At 41.6% G+C, this 24,088-nt stretch overlaps 2 protein-coding genes across 3 annotated transcripts; one reads left to right on the forward strand and one right to left on the reverse strand.

The window, feature by feature from the left end:
• Nucleotides 1-3: 3 nt before the first annotated feature.
• On the forward strand, nucleotides 4-14,209 carry LOC133915877 (DUF21 domain-containing protein At1g55930, chloroplastic-like). Of its 2 annotated transcripts, none has more exons than XM_062359251.1 (15): nucleotides 4-756; nucleotides 2,528-2,625; nucleotides 2,734-2,827; nucleotides 2,912-2,994; nucleotides 3,082-3,180; nucleotides 4,387-4,468; nucleotides 5,106-5,245; nucleotides 5,317-5,395; nucleotides 5,509-5,572; nucleotides 5,806-5,897; nucleotides 8,539-8,604; nucleotides 10,048-10,164; nucleotides 10,467-10,637; nucleotides 11,513-11,802; nucleotides 13,990-14,209. In XM_062359251.1, the coding sequence occupies exons 1-14, from the start codon at nucleotides 214-216 to the stop codon at nucleotides 11,768-11,770; spliced, it is 1,986 nt and encodes a 661-aa protein (XP_062215235.1). In that variant the 5' UTR covers nucleotides 4-213; the 3' UTR covers nucleotides 11,771-11,802; nucleotides 13,990-14,209. The 2 variants fall into 2 exon arrangements, with proteins under 2 accessions (XP_062215235.1, XP_062215234.1); XM_062359250.1 differs by lacking the exon at nucleotides 13,990-14,209 and adding an exon at nucleotides 12,038-13,373.
• LOC133915878 (uncharacterized) lies at nucleotides 11,768-12,364 on the reverse strand. The gene has a single exon (XM_062359252.1). The coding sequence runs from the start codon at nucleotides 12,362-12,364 to the stop codon at nucleotides 11,969-11,971; it is 396 nt and encodes a 131-aa protein (XP_062215236.1). The 3' UTR covers nucleotides 11,768-11,968.
• Nucleotides 14,210-24,088: the final 9,879 nt, after the last annotated feature.

A 24,088-nucleotide genomic window follows, 5' to 3' on the forward strand; every position in this document is an offset into this window, starting at 1 on the left:
CTCGCAATGTCTGGTCACAGTGGGCGTTGATTCAAGTGGTGGGGGCCATCGGCGCGTTTGGCAGCTGCTGCTCGTGCGAACCTCCGTCTCCATGGTGGCATTGGCATCATCCCCTTCCTCTCCCCTTCCCCTCCCTCCCCTCGCGCAACCTCAACCCACCACCCCTCTCTCCGCCTAGACCCCACTCCAGCGCTGCCGCCGTCGACGAGCGCCATGTTCGCGCCTTCCACCTCCTCCGCGACCTCGCTGCTGCTGGGCGGCGGCAGGCTCCCGTGGTTCCAGCTCCAGTCCCTCCGCACCCCCACCAAGCCCCCCTTCCGCAACGCCTCCCCGTCGTCCCTTCGGCTACGCGGCTGCGCCGGCGCGAGGCACCGCCCGCTCGCTCCCGTCTCCGCCTCCGCGCTGCCCCTGCCGGTGACGGCCGCTTCCCCGCCGGGGGTGGGGGATGACGGGTGGAGAAATGTCGCCGTGAGGAGCTTCGCGGTGGCGCTGGCGTGCGGGGCGCTCGCGGCGGCGTGGTGCCACAGGGCGATGGCCGTGGGGGCTGCTGCGGCGGCTGGAGCAGGGGCCGGGGCGCCGGGGGCGGCGGAGGCAGCCGCGGGGATTGGGGGGATGGCGCTGCGCGGGGGGTGGCCCAGGGTGCTGCAGATTCTGCAGCTGCTGAGGGAGCAGGGCCTGGTCCTGGCCGCGCTGCTCGGCCTCTCTGCGTTCTTCTCCATGGCAGAGACCTCCATCACAACACTATGGCCTTGGAAGGTTCGTGCAGCAAGTTTTCGGAAACCCATTTCTTGTTGTTAGCTTAGTAATTTGTGCGGCTATGCGAAATAAATCATTCCGCTCATTTTGCAATCAATTTAGTTCACTGAGCTACGGAGGTAGGATATGGACAGATTTTGGGTACTTAGATGAGCAGGCTGGTGTCAGCCTGGGTGGTGGTGCTAAGGAGGGAATGCTGCAGAAACTATGAGAGGGGGTGCCTGACACGTGATCAGCGGGAGTATCTTATTGGCATGTATGGATTGCTATACTCATTCCACTTGGGTTGTTATACAGTCAACTTACATAAACAGGCCGATGGATGGGGTATTATAAGGCTATCTGATGAGTGTTTGAGCAAGCTGGGTTGTAGCAGCATGTTGGTTGAGGGGCGGGATAACAGATGTCACTGGGCAAAGCAGACGGGACATGACCATTATTTGGGGGTTTATAAATTTTCATGCTCGCCCTACTTCAACAATTATGTGATCATTTTGTCTCACATGGCAATGGAGGTAAAATAGGGCATTATATTACAAAGGTGATGTCAATGCTGGAATGGTTCTGGCTGCTACCGATAAAGCATTTGTGATTTTGTTATGAGGGGTTGAGGGGTGGGCTGAGGCAACTATTTTTGAGAACACGGCGATAGGCAACTAGGCATCAATGAGTGACGATGGTTAGGGGCTGCAGATGTGATGATTGGTGTGCGCAGGGACTTTAGCAATATCCTGTGCTAGTGCTTTATAGGGGGTTAAGGCAGGGCGTTTATGCCAGGAAAGGGATCATTATTGAAAAAAGGTGTAACTGACTCAGTATAGTTTTACCAGTATGAACAACATTATATATTCCTCCGTTCACACTCCAATCCCATCAACTGTTTAGGTACAGTTGTGGTTCGGAAAGAAATTGAAACACATCTTTCAACCCTTAGTACCATTTAACACATGTATGGTTTCAAATTGAGTCCCCACATAGATACTCTTGTTGCTGTCAATGAAAGTGTACTGTCACCTTCCTGTTCATGTCTATCCAAATTCGAATGCTAATTTTGATTGTGTTCTAGAATTCCAAACGAAAACAACTAATGTAAATTTGGAGATTAGATTAGATTATTTTCATGTTGTATTTACATTTTATGTTTTGTGGGCTTTTATGTGTAGGGCCAGGATTAAAGCCTTAGGTTTAGTGCCATTTTATCTTCAGAGTTGAGCCTAAGGTTCAAATTTAATTATGTTTATCATTTAGGTTTACACTTTTGCAGCAACATATTAGCATAGGTATAATGACTAATGGTTAGATGTTGGTGCCACAATCTCTCGAAATCAGCAGACACGGGTTTGAACTTTGATCCACATGGGAAAATTTTCAATTGAATAATGCTCGCTGTTGAAAACCTTGCAAGAAGCATAGAAATGGCAATTCTTTCAGCGTTTTTTCAGATGCATCTTGTTAAAGATTAGACTTCCAGATGTGACCAAATTGATTTGTTTTGTTAATGGGTTTTATTATTTTTTATTTTCTCCTATTTTATTTATTCAAGGTGGAAACCTAACACGCCTAGGATGCACCCTAGGGACTATGCTTTAAGTGCCGCCCTCTCACGTAGTGCCTAATTACCACCTAGCCTCGATTAGGTGCTAAGGTGCCACACTGCCACCCACCTACCACCTAGGGCTTTTAAAACACCGTTCTCAAACCTTGTTAGATGTTTGTACTCCTTTCATATAGTTAATATATGTGTTGAAACTTTGCTTTCCCTTTCCTTCAGGTTCGTGAGCTAGCTGAAAAGGAACCTGAGAATGGTGTTTTCAAAATGCTCCGAAGTGATGTCACTCGTTTCCTGACAACCATTCTCATTGGCACTACGTAATTCATGTCATTGCTATGTCATTGGAACTACTCGTTGCAATTTAATTCTACTAATCTTATTTACTATTTTCGCCCTCATCCTGGGCATAATTTCGTATAAAATAGTGTGGTCAACATTGGGGCAACTGCAATTGTTACTGAGGCAGCAACAGCAATGTTTGGTGAAGCGGGTGTCAGTGCAGCAACAGGTGTCATGACTGTATGTCGCCTGACTCATACTGGTCTTTTACTCTGTGTATTGTGTTCTCTAATCTATCTAACTGCGGAATCACATTATTTTCAGGTTGCCATCTTACTTCTTACAGAAATCACTCCGAAAAGTGTTGCAGTCCATAATGCCACAGAGGTTGCTAGGTTTGTGGTAAGGTGAGCAAGATTTAAGCATAACTTAGTTCCAAATAATTTCTTTTGAAATAAGGTACTGAACGTTGTATATCTATTGGGATATGTCAGACCGGTTGCATGGCTTTCACTGATCCTGTACCCAGTTGGAAGGATTGTCACTTTTCTGTCCATGGGAATGCTTAAGATTCTTGGCCTGAAAGGGAGAAGGTAAAAGTATACATACTACTATAATACTATTTTTATTTCCTTTTTGAATTGTGTGATACTGTTAATCGCTAGTTATTGATCAACTGGGAAACCAAAACTTAGAAGTGCGTTCTTAAGGAGGATATACAAACTCATCAGCTTTCGTCTGGAATGACAACACTGATGCATGCAGCAATTAGGAATTTAGCATTTACTCTTAATTGATTCAAGCTACTAGGAACCACATAAAACCCATTTCTTTTTGGTTCTTCTTAATTGCGGCGGTGAATCCTTACAAAGTTCTTTCATGAGTTTGTGTCCTTATTCTCTGGAAGTAGTACATATATCCAGGGACGTACGTGGAGTTTGCGTTTCCCAAACTAAATCTGCACCTGTTTTCTTCAAACCTATCTATCGGATTGAAATTGGATAGTACAAGAATTCAAATGCAAATGAAACAGTTCAGTATGGTTTGGATTGACTTGAATTTGTATTGAATTTTAGTATCAATTGGGTACTAGTTACAAGTTCTAAATTGATGTGCTTTAGCAATAGATGACAGTATGTAACAATCCCAATAAATTTGCACACCATCTGTTACTATTCGTGAAGGATCTAATAAGGGCATGCTTGTTTGGGCTTCTGCTTTTGGCTTTTAGCTGAAAAACTGGTTTTGGCTTTTTTGAAAAACTGCTTTTGGATTTTTTATGTTGGCTTTTACAACAATTTTTTAACTTTTCAACACACCAAAAGCCAAAAAAGCTGCTCTCAGCTAGCTTCTCAGCTTCTAGTTTATTTCCTTAGATTTTTGGCCTCTTCAGAAGCCACTTTTCAGCAACCTTGTTTGTTTGGGCCTTTGGCTTCTGAGAAGCAGAAGCCCAAACAAACAGGCCCTAACTATATCGTAAATTTGTTAGAAAATTAGTAAGTACTTTCGGTACAACTTAAATTCGAATCTGAATTTGGATAAGTATATATTAGTATATTACTTTGTTGGCTCTAAATTTAATACAAATTTAATACATGTATTGAGACTCTGTTATGGATAAGGATTTAGTATTTGTTCATAGGTGAAGATATAATTATCCTATCTGATTCGGTGATAGGATGATTTTGGTTTTTCATATGTTCATATTATGTTTTACATCTAAGCTTTAACTGCGGTGGATTTAGATTTCTTGAGAACCAGTTCTGAATCTTGTGCATCATATACACTTATTTCCTCAGTGAACCATATGTTACTGAAGATGAACTGAAGTTAATGTTACGAGGAGCGGAGTTGAGTGGTGCAATTGCAGAAGACGAACAGGTTAGATAGTAGTAACATGGAGTTGCTCATATATCTTGCAGCGCAATTCCTTTTTTATTGTTATTCGTTCATATTTTTGTGTATTTCACAGTGCAATGTACACAAATGTTCACCTATGATTTTTATCATTCTTTTAATTGCTAAATTAATGTTTGTGTACCATCTGACCAGATATATCCAGAAACTCGACATGGAATGTCACTATAATATTTTCAAACTTTAGATATTTGTCTCTTGATACTTGCTTATCACACTTCAGCGACTATTATTCTGGACTTTTACTCGATCAAAGGCAATCATTTGGCATAGCTTTATGCCTTTACCTCAATATCATTCTTAGGAATTGGGATAATTATGGCTGTAAGACGTCAATAATTGTTTCTATTACTACTAATATTGCTGAATGCTCTGAGATGAAGATTCACAATTCAAAGTCATGCAAACTAAATCAACCCCCCCCCCCTCACCTCGTCACCCACACATACCAAAAAAGTTTCAGCATATTGTACATTTTTTATCTGCCTAGAACTTTGTATTGTGTTACTCTATTATGAATTCCTGATTGATACCTGCTTTGCAGGACACTTTTTATATCTATTCTTGATCAGCTAAAATCAACCCCTGAGTCTTTTAACAGGATATGATCGAGAATGTACTCGAAATTAAAGACACACATGTCAGGGAAGTAATGACGCCTTTGGTGGATGTAGTTGCAATTGATGCTACTGTGACACTTATTGATTTCAAAAACTTATGGGAAACTCATCAGTACTCTAGGTATTGTCAGATATGACTTGTCACATGTATTTTCATGTCCTGTCGTTGACATCTGCTGCGATTACTTCCAGAGTTCCTGTATTTGAGGAGCGCGTAGATAATATCGTTGGAATTGCATATGCAATGGATATGCTTGAATACGTTGAAGAGGTCTGTCTCTTGTTTACCATTTAATTTAAAACATTAATCATGGCCACTCTTATTTGCTCTGCACAAAGCTTTTCTGAAGGAAAATAAATAAAAGATGTATTTTGCTTTTGAAGGTTGAGAAGTTGAAGGAAATCACTGTCAAGGAAATCGCACATATGCCTACATACTTTGTTCCAGGTAATTATTAGCAACGTTTCTGGAAACAGGTTTCATGATACACTAAAAAGCAGTGATGCAACTAATACTGTCTTAGTGTCTTTAGAGGCATCCATCAGTCTTTAAAACAATTGAATGTTTTTAAAATGCACTTATATTTATTGCATCGATTAATTTTCTTGCTTCCTCATTTTCCCCCCATCTACACGTCATGGATGTAAAATTTGATCTATTGACCTGTTTTCATATGGCAGATTCAATGTCTGTTTGGAACCTTTTAAGAGAGTTCCGGATCAGGCAGGTTCATATGGCAGTGGTCCTCAATGAATATGGCGGAACTATTGGTGTATGTTCATATGAAACCCATCCTTTATATTTTATGCTTTTACAAAGTAAACGTAGTTCAGTGTTAATGGTTCTAATTGTTTGTTTCATCCAACATGGTTATTTGCTCGATGGGACGTTACGTTAATTTATTTTGACTCCTGACATGCAATATAAGATTCAACACTGTTTACTCAAATCAGTTCTCACTTGCAATTTTCAAGTATGTGATGATTAGTCTGGCTATGTTTAATTCTAGTCTGTCTCCTACTTCCAATACTCTAATCCCCTTGAAGCTAAGCCACGCCATCTGGCCTTCCTCTATGTGGTAGTTATCCTGTTGTATGGTAACATTCATAATAATATATCTAAGTGCAAACATGACATAGTCATTGTTAGGAATAGCAACTTGTATTTTTTGGAGGCCCTGGACTAGTATATATACACATGTACATGTGACAATATACAAGAAGCCTCTTATAGTCTGGAGATATTACACAGAGCAATATATATCTAACACCCTCTCAAACTCATAGAGGATCAACCACACTGAGTTTGGACAAATAGAACCTGTGCTGAGCTGTACTCTTTGATTTCGTGAAGAAATCAGCCAACTGAAACTCGGAAAGAACATACTGAAGATCACCTCATCATGTACTTGTGTCCTTGTGTAAGAGGCATCAACACCAATATGCTTGGTGAGCTCATGCTTCACCAGATCCTGAGCAATACTGATAGCACCTGTGCTGTTTGAGTAAAAAGGTGTAGGTGCAGAAAAAGAAACACCAAAATCCAAAAGTAACTATCGTAACTAACTGAGCTCCGCTGTCAACAATGCCATGGCTCGCAACTCAGTCTATGCACTATAACGAGAAACTGCGATCCGCTTTTTAGTCTTCCAAGCAATGAGAAAACCACCAAGGAAAATACAATAGGTATAAATAGACCGATGATCAGAAGGATTACTATCCCAAGTATCATCGGAATAAGCACGAAGTTGTAAAGAGCTAGAGCGTTAAAAAAGAGATGAGAGATAGTCCCACGAAGATAGCGCAAAACACGCACGATCAGAATAGACGCTGCATGAGCATCATCATTCATCTACTGAGCATAGTCAGGTAACCGATCATGGCACAACTCCAAAGCTTCCTGATACGCGGAGGCATCCTTCTCATAGGCAACAATGGTGTGACGTCAATAGTTGTTTTGTCTCCTTTGTCGACAGTCGGCTGCACTGGCTCTGTCGGAAGCTCTAGGGAAGGCAGTCAAGGAACGTTGTTACAAAGAACACCCCAAAGACGAAGCTCGCACATGTGAATGTGCATATGCTACACGAAGTCCCGGTAGTTGGCACTATCAAAGATCACCGAGCACCAAGGAATAGAAACGGTACTCGACGGCATTTTAAAGAGGTGACGAATGACGGCGAGAGCGCAAAGGAGAGCGGCGATCGACGGCAAGAGCGCAATGAAAGCGGTGAGCAACAACAAGAGCGCAAAGAAAGCGGCGAGTTGCTGCAATTTTTTTTTTTTTTTTTTTTTTTGCTATCTACGTCTACAAGTCCGTTCTAAACCATAGGCCCAGCTCACACACCAGACGGCCAGGCGTGCTGTCGTCTGCAGCACAGAGCAAGCGGCCGACCAGAGAGTGGCTGATAGGCAGAAGGCTGGCACGGCCGGCGGCGGCTGGCGACACATTGAGACAAGGCAACGTGAAGCAGGTACGGTTGGCTAGCGTGAAGCACGCCTGGATCCGAGTCTAGGGCGTCGGGCCGGCCTGAATCTGAGTCGCATGCCGGCGGATAGTCGAGCGGGCGGGCCGGCGAGCGGACGATGGAGTCGGCAAAGCACCCTAGCGGCACGGGCTCCAGTAGCAGTGCGGGTGCAGCAGCACGGGCATGCCAACACGTGGAGATCAGGGAGAAGAGCCGCCGCGTGCAAGACGACTAGAAGAGAGCTAGCGGAGAGAGAAGAACCGACAGGAGAAATTTAGATCTAGACAAGTTGTAGCGTCTAAAAAAACCCTAACTCTAATACCATGTACAAGTGACAATATGCAAGAAGCCCCTTATAGTTTGAGGATATTACACAGAGCAATATATATATATCTAAGAGATATTGTTGAAATGGCTCAGAGAAATGTAGTATCAAACAATTTTTCTTGTTGTGCTTTACTACAATCTGCCCCTCTAGAAAATTGTAAAAAGTAGAAAATGAAATAAATAAATGTCTTCTTTTTCTATGTATATTAAATGCCCCACAGCCACAGATCCATCATAGGAATCTCACAATTTGTTCAATAGTTTCTAATTTTTGGAAATCTTGATTGTTGATGGCTAATAAATTAATGATTATCTATTAATTACATTTGCAACTGACAATATAACCCTTTAAGCTGCTCTTCTCATGACTCATGCTCACTCATAAAAGTTAGAGAAGTCCATATTTCAGCTACTGCTTTCTCATGAACTTCCTTGGTCTTAAGGCCTTCTGGAAGATACAGTCTTGCAGCAATTACCTTTTCATGTAGTGATATCTATGCAACATACTGTAGCAACTAAGTCCTATTTTGCAATGAAAATGTTGATCAGCTTGTCCTTTGGTATGTTCCTCATGTACCTCTTACATGGGAACCAGTTTCTGACTTTTTGACAAAAATTGCAGATTGTAACACTAGAAGATGTGGTGGAAGAAATAGTTGGCGAAATCTTTGATGAGAATGATTCAAAGGTGATTATTTCAGCAATTTTTGGGTGAATTTTGCAAGTGGGTGTTCCGTGCCACTTGTCTGCATGCTATTATTTTCATTTATATTTTCAAAACCGTTTTTCCTTTTTTTGATTCATGTTTCTTTTATGCTTTGTAATTATCGTTCTTATTAAATAAGTTTCATTTCATCTCTAGTAAATAAACAATGATCTGCTGGGTTTGAACTTGGGAAATTTAGTAAGCAACTATACTGAGCCATGCTAAAGAACTAAGACAAACCGCATGGTCAAATATAACTGGATCGACTTTTCTGGTGCTAAGCTGAGCTGACAATACAAGTTGTTTTTATGCTAAAAATAAAACTTATTACATCCTGTGTACATTGAATCCTTCTAGGGATGTGTTCTCAAATGTATGCAACAAGTCAATAACTGAACCTTTTGTCCCAAGCAGGTTGGGGTAGGATCGAGATGAAACCTAACAAGAGCCAAAAAAGATGATATAAAAATATATAAAAACTAAAATATTAATAGTAATGTTAGGGTAAACACTGGCTGGGAGGATAGCCGGGTGACGTCAGCTGCTAGAGGAGGGATTGGACTATAGATTAGGGAGGCTTAGAACATTAGGAAAGACAGAGGAGAAGGGGATTGGGAACTTGATTGATTTCTCTTGATTACAATGATGCGCGGTTGCCGCTTTATATAAGGAGGGAACATTACAATCGTAAATCAACTTCAAATCCTAACTTAACAAACTTATCTTCTATTGAATTAGAAACCAAATAAAACTTATCTCCTAACCAAATCAAATCCAACTCCTACCAAACTTATTTCCTAATTAAATGGCAAACCTTGATCTCCTACCATAACATCTACAGTAATCTCCTGCACATAACAAGTAACAATAGTGAAATAAGCTTGTTGCAGGATGTCTCGAATGAGAACAAAAACTGAGAAGAGACATGCTGCAAGGGCTGTTGTCTTTGTCAACTTCCATAAAACACTGATTATTTTCCAACTTTTGAGCTCTTGGTATTTATGAGCTTACATTTTCTTAGAACTTAGAATCATTGCAGGTCATAACCAGGGTTCATAAACCAGAACCAGGTTGATTTCTGGCCACCAAACCACTGATTTATATGAAATCAACAGTGAACTACTCGGTGTCCTGAATATATATTGAGATATGGTACAGTGGAAATTAACTGGGCTCTTGAAGATTCATTCTAAATTGGCCATAACTCGGCTAAGTCAAACTACATTGGCATTAGCTTGGTATTGAAACTGGCAGGGATTCGGTTTCCTGCCTCTGCAAGTTTAATCTGGAAGCAGCTGCTTCCCACCTGTTTTCTGAATCCTTGTCAAAATTCGAACAATGATTTTTTTTTACATGTAACGAACTAGTTGCTATTTTCTTGTCAGACTCTCAATTACTTCTGTTTTTTTTTTTTTACCCTTTCAGGAGGAAATCCAGAAGAAAACAGGTTATATAGTGATGCGGGAAGATGGAACATTTGATGTTGATGCAAATACATCGATAGACCATCTATGTCAAGAGCTTGGCATCAAAATACCAGAGGTATCGTTTCTCATTAGATCTTTTGCTTTCTCTACATACCCTGCGGTCGTACGAAGGTGTAATTCGGACACTGGCTGGTCTTTAAAATGCAACTTTGGTCACCAAATATGTTGCAATGTATTTGTAGAATCAAGTACAGCTAAGCATTATGGATGTATTTTTTGAGGAAAATGGACACACAATGTTTAGGTCAATATAAATATTCACAAATGTTCCTTTTAATCAAATGTTTTAGTTCTGTCATGACTCTTTCTTTTAGATTAAAAGCTATCCTGAGGCACATGGAAAACATTTATTTTCAGGGTCATCAATATGAGACGGTGTCTGGTTTTGTCTGTGAATCCTTTGGCTATATTCCAGAAGAAGGTGGGAAAATGCTTGTGATACTTGAAAAGGATTACAGAGAAGAAAATGAGGAGGAAGTGTCTGACCGCCAAGATGATAGAGAAAAAACTCAAGCTTATGAACTTGAGGTAATTGTCACAATCTGCTGTCTACTGCCTGTTTGCTGAGAGTTCTGGCACAGGGTCTCTAGTACCGCATTGTAGCAAATTTAGCTAGTATTGTGAGGATTCCTTGTCGCCACTAGAAATATCCAACTAAAAAACTTGCTCAGTATAGTCAGTATGTGAGGTTTCCATGTTACTACTACTAAGATCCACTAAACGCTTCACTTGTTCATGTTAGCTGCAGTACCCTAAATCCTGTTGCATATAACTCTCCCACTAAAAACGATGTTGCATATAACCTTAAGGGCCTTTGGTTCTTAGATCATTTCATTGGAGTTTTGTAGAATATAAATTTTCAGAAGGACCTGGAGTGGTCACATTGGTTTAGGTTTTATCATACTAAGAACCTACTGCTAGATTCTATTATCCAACATCACTCTAGATGGTCGATTGCACATATAAGAATACAAAATACTTAGAAGGTTACTGAAACGTGTCGATTCTCCACGTAGGCGATGCTAAAGCTACTCTTTTATTCTCCACGGAGGTGATGCTAACTCTACTCTTGCATCTGTGCCTCTTGTTTTTTATTTGGAACTAAATAACTCAGGCTCAAAAAACAACAGACAAAAAGATCTATTACTGAATTCAGAACACATACTATTACTGAATTTCAGTGAAATCAGTATTGCACACAACCTTGTTGTTGCAACTCCCATTTGCCCGAAGTTTTTGTTACAGTTTAGGTGAATTGTTGCAGGCCTAGGAAACCATAGTTTCTTTTTCTATTGAAGAATCACGATCTTTTCTAATTTATTGTAGAATGATGGATCGATGATTTCTAATTTGTAGCTGTTTTTACTACCCTTCTAACTTACCTGTCTCTCCCTTACTCGCAGATATTGGAAGCTAATGCAAGGAAGGTGGGTAAAGTCCTATTCAAGCCAATAAGCAATGAATGTGTAGATGTTGACAGCAAGGATGTGAATCGTTTGATTTCGAAGAAAATCATCAAGCGGAAGAAGGACTCTTCAGATAGCGATGACGAGGGGTGTCCAGATATAACAGAAAATGGTTGCCCAGCAGAGATACTTTCAGACTCGGATGACAAGCGTGACCAATTGGAAGATGCAAGCATTTCTAGCGCGACCAGGTGACAAGAAAACAAACCAGGACCATCGTACTATTGGTAATAATTACAGCTCACCATCACTCTCCTACCCCTTGTTACAAACAAAAGAAGAGGAGAAAACATAGTAGTAGGCTACCAAAAAACAGCTAGAGCAACATCGATGAGACTGGCAAGGTTAACAGCTTAGGATATTGCCACATTTTTCAGTAGCAGTAGTAGTAGTCTAGAGGTGCAGCGAGGTGTCGACGTCGACTTCACCGGAGACATGCTTGTGGACCTTACTAGGCCACAGCTCCACCGCGAGCGGGTCGCCGCGGAGCTGGAAGTTTTTGCACTCGCAGGCGGTGGACGTCACACCCGGGAACAAGGCGGCGGCGGCGGTGTCATGCAGCGGTCTGCATGGGTACAGCAGCTCCGGGTGGAAGAACCACTTTACCGGCGTCGCCCTCGGAACAGCACCAGCGGGGGAGGGGACCGCGGGGCGGTCGGTGCGGGGAGCGAGCATCTGGAGAAGCCTCTCCTCCCGCTTCTCCCTGATCCTATCCAACTCCCTGAACCTCTGCTGCAGCAACGCGATGGAGGAGAACATCACCGTGCCCTCGTTGCTCTGCACCCCCATTGAGGAATGGTCGGTGAGAAGAAGAGAGGGTTGTGTGAGCTGATGAGAGAGAGAGAGAGAGAGAGAGAGAGAGAACTCAGCTTTAGTTTCCGTTCGTCTGTCTTGCTTTGCTCGGTGTGTGGGGTGGGGTTTGTTGTTTGAGGTGTGGTCTTAGGCATGTGCTATTTATAAGCAGCAAAGTTCTGTCACGGCGCAGGTTGTCATCTAATGGTCGTGTTGCAAGTTGGGCTAATTCTTTTTCCCATTATGCGGTGCGATGCTGTGCTATGCTAGGATGTTACGTATGGGCTAGTGAAAAACACTAGACTGCTATGAGAGAGAATCTGGGAGGAGGGAATGTCACGTCGCCCGAGGAAAGGGAGTGGGAGGCGTGCAGGTGAGAGAGAGAATAAGGGCGTGGGAGGGTCAAAGAAATGGCGCCGTGGACGCTTGCGCTTGTTGGGTTTCTGTAGCTGGGAATCGTGTTGTGGGTGGCCATGATTGTTGCGCCGTTGTTTGTCTGCCACCTTTTCATCCGTTTCTCTCTTTCCCTTGTGCTGATGCTGCAGCAGGAGAGGGCTGCATACCATGCCTTGCTGTTCTCTGTCTCCCTTTCTTTCTAATGACGATGCTGCTCCTATCGTCTAAACGGGCGGATGAATGCTGCGTGCTTTTCTGTAATGGCGTCGTTGGGGTTCGGTTGGTTTCTAGGACCTGTCTGCTGTCTACTTCTGTAGACGCGTGTAGTATTGGGTAGGTAGCAACTGTGGTGTAGAGCGGCCGATGTCTTAGCTTGATTGTGTGTGAATGTGTTGGATAGTCTGGGATCAGAAAGTCCGCGTTCAATTTTGCCTCTTTGGGTTTTGACTACAGCAGCGATCGATCTGAGTGTGAATGGAGCTTCCACGTTGTAGATATTTAGAGCTTAATATGACCTCTGGTTAATTGTAAAAAGTTGATTGACCGTTGCTCTTTTACGGGTATGTAAGCAGTCAATATCCCAATAATAGATGGTTCACGAGTTCCCCAACATTGGTCTAGAAATTCTTAGCAAATGCTTAGTTTATCGGCATGAGCAATGTCAAGCACCCTTGAGTCAGCAAAGTCACGTATGAATGGCATTATTGTCAGCAGCTGCTAAAATGTATAATTTTCTAATAATATGTAACAAACTAAGTGTTCCAAAAGATGTTGATATGTGACAAATAAGATGTTCCAAAGTAATATCGGCATGAACTGTGATAATTTTGATCACACAGGAACAAGTGTAGTTCTCTGTAAATCACTCAGATTTCATTATCGTTCCATATGTTTCAGGTGCAAGAGTAACTGTAGCGTAGGGTACTAAGTGTAGCGTAGCTGCCATGAACAGAGAAATATAGCGGCTCTTTCAGATGTGGTACTAAAAGTAACTGTGCACTCCACGACCCGATCGATGTCTTTCGTATGATTGGTGACTGAACGTGTTGGAGGGTCTGCGAACAGAAAGTGTCCGGGTTCATATTGCTTCTTTGGGTCTTGACTCTAGTTACTTCGATCGGGGTGGTGCTTGCACAGCTGCACGTTACATAAATCCGAGTACGCTCAGGTAATATTACCTGTTCTTCTAAACTTCTGGTAATATTTAAGGCTCTGCATAATTTCAGGTTATTTGAGAAGATTCTGCTTCACCGGCGCCCCTTTAATCAGGGTATGCAAATTGGTAATAACAGCTGGTTCATGAGTTCCGCTACTAATTACTCCTAAGTCTCAATAATTAGTTGTCGAGTGCCAAAGGGAGAGGAGAAAACTAAGCGGTGCCATTGCCGATCGTTAAGGTCTCTACCCCTGACAAACAGGTTATTTATCTCTCTAGCACCCCCCAATTAAGCTAGTGAAGCCACCTGATAAACTGGTTGATGTTGTTTCGTCTCTACCTAAGTTTTGTATTTTTTAAGTCATTAAGTTGACCCAAAACTCAAAAATTAAACTAAAAATTAACTCTCACATAAATAAGCTAAGGAAAAAATAAACTAAATAATAGTCAATAATTACCTATGGATACTCGTTAGCATCCCTATCTCCATCCCTGTTGTGCCTAGCTTCGGCACCGATATATGCTGGCCCAAAAAAAAACTCCCGCTCTTGTTTCACTGCCAGTAAAAGAGGATGTTACTGTGATGAGTTAATGAGAGGCTGTGGAAGTTTCTCGTCTTGTTTGAACGATTTCAGGTTGAACTGCATGTGGAATTATAATCTGGCGGAATCACCAATATTCGGCTGAAACCAGGCATGCAGTCTATGAACCGGTGGGGTCCGCCTTCTCTTGTGCTCAGCTAGAACTAGAAGCTTGGTACATGAGCCTTATCTGGCTCTAAACTAACCGATCAGACTAGTTTTTTTTTTAGTTTTATCGTTTCTCCAGCTTGGTTTGGTGTAGAATATTAGTAAAATATATGTTAGTTAACCAATAGTACTCCATCATCCGAACATGTGCTGTTAATTCCCTGCTACGATCCTGGCCGTACGTACCAAACCTTTCCATGCTCCAACAATTTTTTTACTTCGGCTGTCGCTTCTATTCCTGCCTTCAACTTGCTGGCGCAAATATATGTTTTCTGCATGGAGGAACGCACGGTGGTTCACAGTAGACAAAGGGGGACAAAGATAAAGAAGGTGATCATCTGGTAACATTTTTTTTTGTGAAAGCATCTGGTAATATTTTAACCACACTCACCTTAACATTCGAGACAGAGAGAGAGAGAGAGTTAGACAGAAATTATTAAAGACGATTGATGGTAGGGAGTAATTTTTTAAGTAGTAAAAACAAGAAGAAGATTGATGTGCAAAAAAAGGAGGAGGTGGGGGCTAGCCAGCAGCTAGTAATAGTTTAAGGACGGCTCCATGCAGCATGCATCGACATTCTCTTGTCGCGGCGTGGATGGACGCAAATGGCATGCGTTCACCTGCAGAGCATTTCAGATCGTAGCCATCGTGCATCCTCCTCATGTCTCCATCGGTCACTCGCGCTCTGTGCAGCATCAGCATGCATGCAAAATGTTGGTGTTGGTGATGGGGTTTGGTTGCCCCCTAAAGCGTCGCCTTCTTCCTCCTCTCTCCTCCTTCGCAGCATCTCTTTCTCCCCATCTTTTCGAATTGCTTTCACGGGCACAGTCTCCGGTACGAACACTTGCTAGAGGACGAGAAACGAAAAAAAGAAAAGGAAAGGAAAAGAAAAGAAAGTATTGATGGAAATGGCTCCGTCTATATCTTTCTTTCTGTCTGTCATTTTGACTGCTATGTATGCTATGTACGTGCGCATGCACTGCTGGACCGTACGTTCATCGATTTGCTGCTGACTACCAGACTGTAAGTCACCGAGTTATGATCAATGACAAAAGCCGTAATGCAAGCACGTCTTGCATATATGATATATCGTACACAAAGGAATGACATATATAGTAAAGTGTAAACCTAGGCTAAAAGCTCGTTGCTTTATAAAAAGTGAAAGGTGATGGATAGTTTTAATTGTTCAAGGCTCGAGGAGGATGTGTCCTAGTTGGTGGGGGAGGGAGAACCTAGGAAAATTGCATGTATCCGAGGCCAATGTATGGATAGACCAAAAGGCCATGCATGATGAGTAGATAAAAATGCGGCACGTAGGGCTTGGTGTTACACCATGGGGGGTGCTTCTGTATGCTGCTCGGTAAGGACACTCGGCAACCTGCTGCCCAACTCTATCCCAGGTAGTGTAGCTCATGGCGCATTAGGTTTGGAGGAGAGAGATCTTTCCTACCATATGTCGTGCATACGTACATGCGTTTCCTGTTAACAGATGTGCGGCTCTTTCTTTGACGACGCATGTATGGAACGAGTATGTGCTTGTCCTGTTTGCTTAATATATAAACTCTTTCCTGTGACATTACAAGTGTTAACGACAAGCACTAGGTGAAAAAAAAGCTCAAAAGTGATTGCTCATATAATTATCATAGGTGACGGTGAGTAATGGGTAAGAATCCATCACCAATAGAATTATTGGTGACGGGTCAAAACTTAACCCATCACTTATAACCTTCATAAATGATAGGTCATAACTGTGATCTGTCACTTAGTACAAGTTCAGGGTGAGGACCATCACAGTTATGACCCATCACTTATAATTGATGAACGGTTTTCACACTTTTCAGATACGAAAAAAGTAAAAAAAAAACCTTATCACCCAAGCTAACTCAACTCAGATACCGAAGGTCATAAGTGATGGGTCATAACTGTGTCCTGTCACCAAAAGTGATGGATCACAGCTATGATCCGTCACTTTTCAACTTTGTACAATAGATATACAAACTAGTTGATCTGGACTATCTTCGGTTAAACGGAGATAACTTTTATATACAGACTCCGATTTCGATATTTTTTGATTCTATAGACATCTACAGAAAAAGTTACATCCATTTCCCCTCTACTTTATTGGGTTCAGAGAATTTTTTGAGGTAAAAAATAGCTTGAAATATTGAGTTCTTACCCAAAAAATTTCTGCACCATTTTCAAAACACGTGTTTGTGTCCATAGCCGCCATCCCTTACATGAAACTTGAGCAAAAATATACAATGGTTTCTATTCTAGTGTTTGTGAGGTGAGAAAAAATAAGATAAAATAAAAATAAAAATAAAAAATATTTGTGAATACACTACTAGATCAAAATGCTTTAGGAAAATGATATTTGCTTTTACCATTTTACTACACATTTTATTGCTTGCAAATCAATACAAATTTTACTATTGGATACAAGAAATTATATAGTTATTATTTTTAATTAATACTATCTAGATTTATAATTGATACATTATGAAGGATATATTAGACATGTCATAACTACGGAAAAAAACTGAAGAGTTGATGGGCTAATACATCTAATATTTTATCAAATTGATTGACTAATACATATAATAATTGACTAATTAAGATTCCCTCGTCTGTTCTCACAGGTCAAAACTTGTCATTAGTGATAGGTCAAAGCTTGACCTGCCACTAATGACTCTCTTGGATGACCCATCACTGATAAGTTAGTCATTAGAGACGGGTCATAATTTGACCTATCACTTCTGACTGGCCTAGGATGATCAATCACTGATGAAAAGTCACAACTACGACCCGTCACTTTTAACATAAGTGACGGATCATATTACAATCCGTCACTGATTTTGTATCTCTTTTGATAGTGAAACAAACACAAAAATGGAGTGCATATATATACCAATATTCATGTCATGGACCACCAAGTAGTTATGTGCACATTTTACAAGTTCAAATCATGCATGTTTATAGGACATCGCTAACCGGTAAATAAGTAAGAGGAGCTAAAAATGTGTTCAAGAGAAGTAGGAACTAAACCTTATATGTGAGGAGAGATATAGTGTTAGATGCAACTATTTAACATATAAGAGGGTATTCGTAACTATAACCAACTTCAGGGAGTGTATTTGTATTTTTTTTCATATTTATATATAGAACAAATGATACACATTAGGTCATCTCCCATGTATGTTTAAGCATGCATCATAGGATCAAGACCATGAATTCATCTCTTAAGACTAAGGATCACTGTGTGGAATATTTTGTTGCGCTGTGACGTGAAATCTAGTATGCTACAGGAATATTTGCTAATCTCTACTACTTAATATTCCCTCTGATTGCAAATGTAGGTCGTTTTAGCTTCCTCAACTATTCTCTAAATATAAGTCATTCTCGAACTTCTATGCATTTTTTTTTCTCTTTTGTTCCCATCTTATCCATGTTTAATAAATGCTACTACTCTCATAAATAAATGAGTTATCTTTTCCAATATAGAATAAATGAAGGGCAATAAGGTTATTTAATCTATTTTCTTAATTTTGTGCACAAGTCTAAAATGACCTACATTTACAATCGAAGGAAGTATATTTCAGCTGGTGGTAGTTGGTTCTACATCTTCCTCAACTATTCTTTAAATATAAGTCATTCTCGATCTTCTATGCATTGATTTGGTTATGCATAAGTGTGTGCATGAAGGATCTGCGCACAATTGTGTTAATTTGTTTTTTGGGCTTAATAATTGGCTAAAATTTCGTATATAATTTTCGGATAGATATAATTACTCGGAATGTTGAGTAGCTCAATGAGTAGAGTTTAGAACTTCAATATTTATTTATTAAAAATCTGTAACATACAGGAACCCTGCTAGTTCTAATAAAGTGTTGTTATAGATCCTTAAAAGGCACTTCTAACTAAATGCAACATACAAATCTAACAAATAATAAGTGAATTGAAAAGTCAATGCAATGCCAAATGGAGCCTACGAACATGGAAGTTCTCCATGTGGCTTAGAGGGCAAAGGTGACCAAGGCAAACTTTGTGAGGTCTTTGTCTCACTTTTGATAATGGTGTTTTATTTTCAGTTCTTATCCGAGTTCTTTGAGATAGGTTTTCTATGCAAACAATTGATTGTTTGACAGAACTCTAACTCTAAAAATTATTGAAATTCGGTATCCTAACTTCAAAATTTTGTGAAGCCGAAGCTGGAGGTAAATTCAGTACCACACAAAACGTCATTTTGTGATGAACAATAAACATCATAGAATCTTCATTTTTCATCATAAATACTTTACTATGTCAAAAAACTCCGTCGCTATATGTACCTCATGACACAAAAATTTGGCAAATCATCACAAAGGAATTTCATAATTTATGATGAAGGTTGGACGTCATGAATTAATATTTTCTATGATACAAATGTTTGTCATAATTGTGGCAAAAATATGTTTCAAAAATTAATATCAAATAAGTTTTTCATTTGTAATAAAGAAATTCATGATAAAACCGTATCCAATGGACATCACACATAATCCAAAACGCATCGTGTCAGTATTTTCATTTATATTATATATTCTCATTCACAAGTATGTCAGTACACGTAATCAGCAAGGAAACAAATATTTTTGCATCCATACACATTTATAACTAACAGGAGCCACATCTGTCTAATCTGTCTTCAGTTTCATGATCTCCATGTTCTAAAATTAACATGAACAAAAGCCAAGCCAGGTTATCTTTAATCATCAGGTCAAATTTTAAGTGATCTTCTCCTAAGTCAAACTTTATAATTGAACATCACTATCTGAAGGGATCGGCGATATCCTAAGAGGAATGAGGGTGAATTAGAACACTTAGAACTATTTCAGCTCGAAAAACAACACAAGATAAACCTATATCAATTTCTATCTAAATATACTTTAGATTTATCTAGTATGTCTATTCTACCGATCAAAGAGCTTGCAACCTATCTAAGAACATAAATTTGAAGTAGGTAATTGCGAAAATGTAAATAAGGTAAAGAGAGCAAACTCAGCACAAGAATTTTTCCCATGGTATCGATAATATGAATGCGACCCCTAGTCCTCGTTGGAACTCCACAAAGGATATACTCCCGGTCAGCACCCGGTCACGATTCTTAAGCCACCAAGTCACAAAGACAAGACCTCCACCCGGATGAGCCACCAAGCCAAGGTCTCACTATTAACCTCTTTTCCGGTTTCTTGTCGCCGCGATCACTTCGGAGCTTGAGCCACCAAGGCAAGGGTCTCCGTGTCCCCATACACACTTCTCGTCACCGCTCCACACCAAGTCGGAGGGTCAACAAGCTTGAGCAATCCGGCTCAAGTTGCTGGCGAGTCACCAAGACTCTAAGACGCCGGCATACCAAGAGATACAAGTTTGGATCACTCTTTGATCTACTATCTAGGCAGCAATCACCTAGCAACACACTCTCTAGGCCTATAAGCACTAATCACTCTCTAATCTTGTATTTAATTACCTTGGATGATCACTTTAAGAACTTTGGTGGCTTGGATGTCTTCTCAAGTGTATATGAACTTTTCTAGCTCCAGCTGCATGCCACACCATCAAATGACTGAGTGAAGGGGTATTTATAGCCTCAAACATGCGCACTAGTCGTTAACCCAACGGCTTTGAAAAGCTGTTAACACCGGATGATTCGGTGAGAACAGTAGTACTAACACCGGATCATCCGGCGAGTACACTCTCACAAACTAGCCGTTGGAACCCCACTCAAGCCACTATGAGCACCGGATACTCCGGTATATACTGCATCTTCATCACCGGACTTTCCAGTGAGCATACCTTAGCCACCCGAGCCAACATCTTCTCTGTATAAATTGCTCTGGTGCCTTCTCCGGTGCTTATCAATCCATCATCGGACTATTCGGTGAGCAATCCTCAGCCATCCGAGCCAAATGCTACTCTCTCTAGAAAATATGCTCCGGTGTACACATGACCTCATCACCGAACCATCCGATGGCTTGAGCTTCATTGTCCGGTGTATTTGTCCATTGTATTCTTGCTTCATCACCAGACTATTTGATGCCTTCAAAATCTTCTGCTCAGAACCAAATGCTCCAGTGTGTATTGCTTGTCGAACACTGGATCATCCAATTACTTGATCTTCAACTTCAACTCTTGAAACTGCCTCTGCTGGAATTGCTCCGATGATTCTACCCATTTGACACTGGACCATCTGGTGAGGCAAAACTACCTCTGTCTGTATGCACTGTTCATTATCCGGTGTGTGCAACACATTTAACACCGGACCATCCAATGAGAACAAAACTCTTGGGACTTCTCTAATTCAACCAAACTATCCCTGCTTCGGTGGCATCTTCATATATTACATTCATGAGTTCTACTAACATATATTCTTAATAAATATGTTAGTCTCATTGACTATATTATCATTACTCACAAAAATCACAAACATAACCGAATATGGCCATTTTCCTTACAATCTCCCCCTTTTTGGTGATGGATGACAACACAACCAAAATAAATGGAAAATAACAAATGATACCAAATGTAAAGATCATAGATGAGCACAAAGTCTTACCACATTGCTTGGATGCATATTTTTGCCAATTAGTCCCCCTTTGTTGTGGCTTCCCCTTTCTCCATTGCCACTATTTCCCTTGATTGACCTATGCAAAAACTTCTCTTTTGTCGATCTAGGTGCCATATGTTGCTTCTAGCATCTTCTTCTTCTCTCCCTTTGTCAACTTTGGCATTCCTAGACTATCTTGCTCATTGCTACAATCTCCGTTACCTTGTTATTTGTTTCTTGCTTTGGTCGTCCAAATTCTCCCCTTTTGTCAACAATACCCAAAAAAGACTATATGCACATGTTGAACTCAAAGAGAGAAACATTAGAGCGCATGGGAGAGAGCTTCACAAATCATGATCCAATTTGAAAGTATACCAATTGAATGGATATCACTACAAATGAATGATACCAATTGTAGGGTATGATACCAATTATAAGCTATGAAAGCACATGTATCACAATTTATGAAACTCACATAATATAGTCTAAACTCCCCCTATATATATGCATACATATGATGAAAATAAAACAAACTAAACAATATATCAAGGTAGGAAGTTTAAGCTATATTATGCATGGAGGTAGCTTAAATGAACAAAGATTTGACAATGATACTAATTGAAGCGTTTGAGTATTGCATACCTCTAGGGACATGTTGATTGCTCCATAAGACTACAAAAGATACAACTTGTAACACATGTTAGTCTCAAAATCACAACCTATAGGATATACTCCCCCTAAATGTGTGCATACAAATCTTGAGTACTTATGAGATATATGCAATTGTTATTGATAACAATAGGGATTTATCCTATACATTAGATATGGTACATAAAAGATATCAATTATGAAACTAGTGCCATAAAAGAAACCTACCACTAATAAACCATGTAAGTTACTCATGTATAAGAGAGAAACACAAGCAACCTACCATATGAAAATCTACACTAGACATTGCAATATATTGAAATAAGCTTATGCAAACCTAGTCAAGGTATATGAGCTACATCGAATGAAAGGATTTTGCAACTAGATTCATTACCTCTTTTTCCTTTGGATGAGGATTTGGGTATTTGATGTTCATGTTCTTCATCAATGCGCCTAATCTTATACACTTGGCTTCTTTGCTTGAACTTTTACTTCATCTTGTGAGCTAAGTCTCCAAATCCTCATAGCAGCTTCGGGGCTTCAAGTCTTTTTTGAAACCCAAACTGATTGGGACCCTTTTATGTTGGTGATGACTTCCTTGGGCACCCAAATGGGTTGGTTACACCTCCGATCCTTCTTCCCAATTATGTGTGCAACCATCTTGCCATTTTCCTTCTTCTTGAGCTTATAGTGGTTGCTTTTTATCTTGTTCATGTAGTTGGGCTTGGTGTAGAGGTTGGAGGTCTTGTTGGAGAGGTTCACCGTCTTCTTCGTCTCCTTGGTCTCTGTCGGAGGATTAGCTCCTGTCGCAGGGATCCCGAGAGGCCCCTTTTTAGAGATTCGGCCGGGGGGATGATCCTGAATAAGTTCGTCGGAGAAATAAATGGAAGTGGATGTAAATGAACCGGCCGGTGGTGGGGGATGATCGACCTAGTGCAAAGAGAAATAAATGCACTAGAGTTTAGACAGGTTCGGGCCGCACGGGGGCGTAATACCCTACTCCTGTATGGATGCAATAACGGTCCTGAGGGAGATCCCTCGAGGATGTATCTGGTTACCAGAATATTGTGTCTAACTAAGAGCTTGAGGCTCCTTGCTCTTCGGCAGGAGCTCTGCTCAGGCTTTCTCACAATGTCCTCGTCTGTTGGCTTGGTTCGTTGTGGGATTCGTCTTCTTCGTCAGTCAACTCGTCCCTTGCGGTTGATTGCTTGGGCTTTTTCTTCTCCGATCCCCCCTCTCTTCTGTGTGCTGACTCTTTTATGCACTCGCTGGCTGCGACATGCCCCGAATGAGAAGGAGGGGGCACAAGTTCCAAGACACCACGACTGAGAAAGACGTCATCATTTCCTCTGAACGAAGTGACTAGGGCGGTGGAAAATCATAGCACGCGTCCGGTCACTTGTCACTGTGGACGCCCTGGCAACGGGCGCCGTTGAGAGGGCCCACCGGGCAGCCACAGAGCCACCCGGCGTGCCCGCCCTGTCTTGTTCCTCTGCCACGGCAGGGCGGCGGGCGGAACGCTTTGATCCTGGCAATGTTATCCCGAGACACACCGAATGATACGGGACGGGACCCGTGCAATTAATAGCCCCACGCCCCTCTGCCAAAGCATGGCAGGAACTGACGCTGCGGCGGGAGCAGTTGGATATGTCAGGCCACGCGCGCTCATTTAATACGGCCTTGGACCTCTCACGGGTGGACACCTCATCGGTGGGCCCCTTGGGGGCCTCTCTGGGTCATCGGGGAATCGAGTGCTCGGGGGTACCGTTCACCTCCCCGAGCACTCTCTCCCGAGAATGCCTATCTTTGTCTTCGGGGTATTAGGTGCTCGGGAGTACTGTTCACCTCCCCGAGCACTCTCTCCCGAGAATGCCTATCTTTGTACGAGCCTTCGGGGAACTGAGAGCCCGGGGGCTGCCACGTGCAGCCCCGAGCATTCTCTCCCGAGCACTTTCGCACTGGCCCTCGGGGAACTGTTCGCTCGGGAACTGCTGCGCGCAGTCCCCGAGCACTCTCTCCCGGAACTTAGCCCTTCTGATCATCGGGGGACTAGGGTGCTCGGGGGTGACCGGGCGCCTCCCCGAGCACTTTCTTCCCAGTACTTAGACTCTGTGGGTCATCGGGGAACTAGGGTGCTCGGGGACCAGAGACTGTGGCCCCGAACACCTTCTCCCGGAACTTAGACTTTCCTC

The sequence above is a fragment of the Phragmites australis genome, chromosome 4, assembly GCF_958298935.1.
Source record: "Phragmites australis chromosome 4, lpPhrAust1.1, whole genome shotgun sequence".
NCBI classification, from domain to species: domain Eukaryota; kingdom Viridiplantae; phylum Streptophyta; class Magnoliopsida; order Poales; family Poaceae; genus Phragmites; species Phragmites australis.

Bases quoted from the DNA above. Each gene is read 5' to 3' on its own strand.
- LOC133915877 (XM_062359251.1), top strand. From the start codon at position 214: ATGTTCGCGCCTTCCACCTCCTCCGCGACCTCGCTGCTGCTGGGCGGC. The intron at 757-2,527 runs GTTCGTGCAGCA...CCTTTCCTTCAG, and splicing joins CAACACTATGGCCTTGGAAG to GTTCGTGAGCTAGCTGAAAA. The intron at 8,605-10,047 runs GTGATTATTTCA...TTACCCTTTCAG, and splicing joins TTGATGAGAATGATTCAAAG to GAGGAAATCCAGAAGAAAAC.
- LOC133915878 (XM_062359252.1), bottom strand. From the start codon at position 12,364: ATGGGGGTGCAGAGCAACGAGGGCACGGTGATGTTCTCCTCCATCGCG.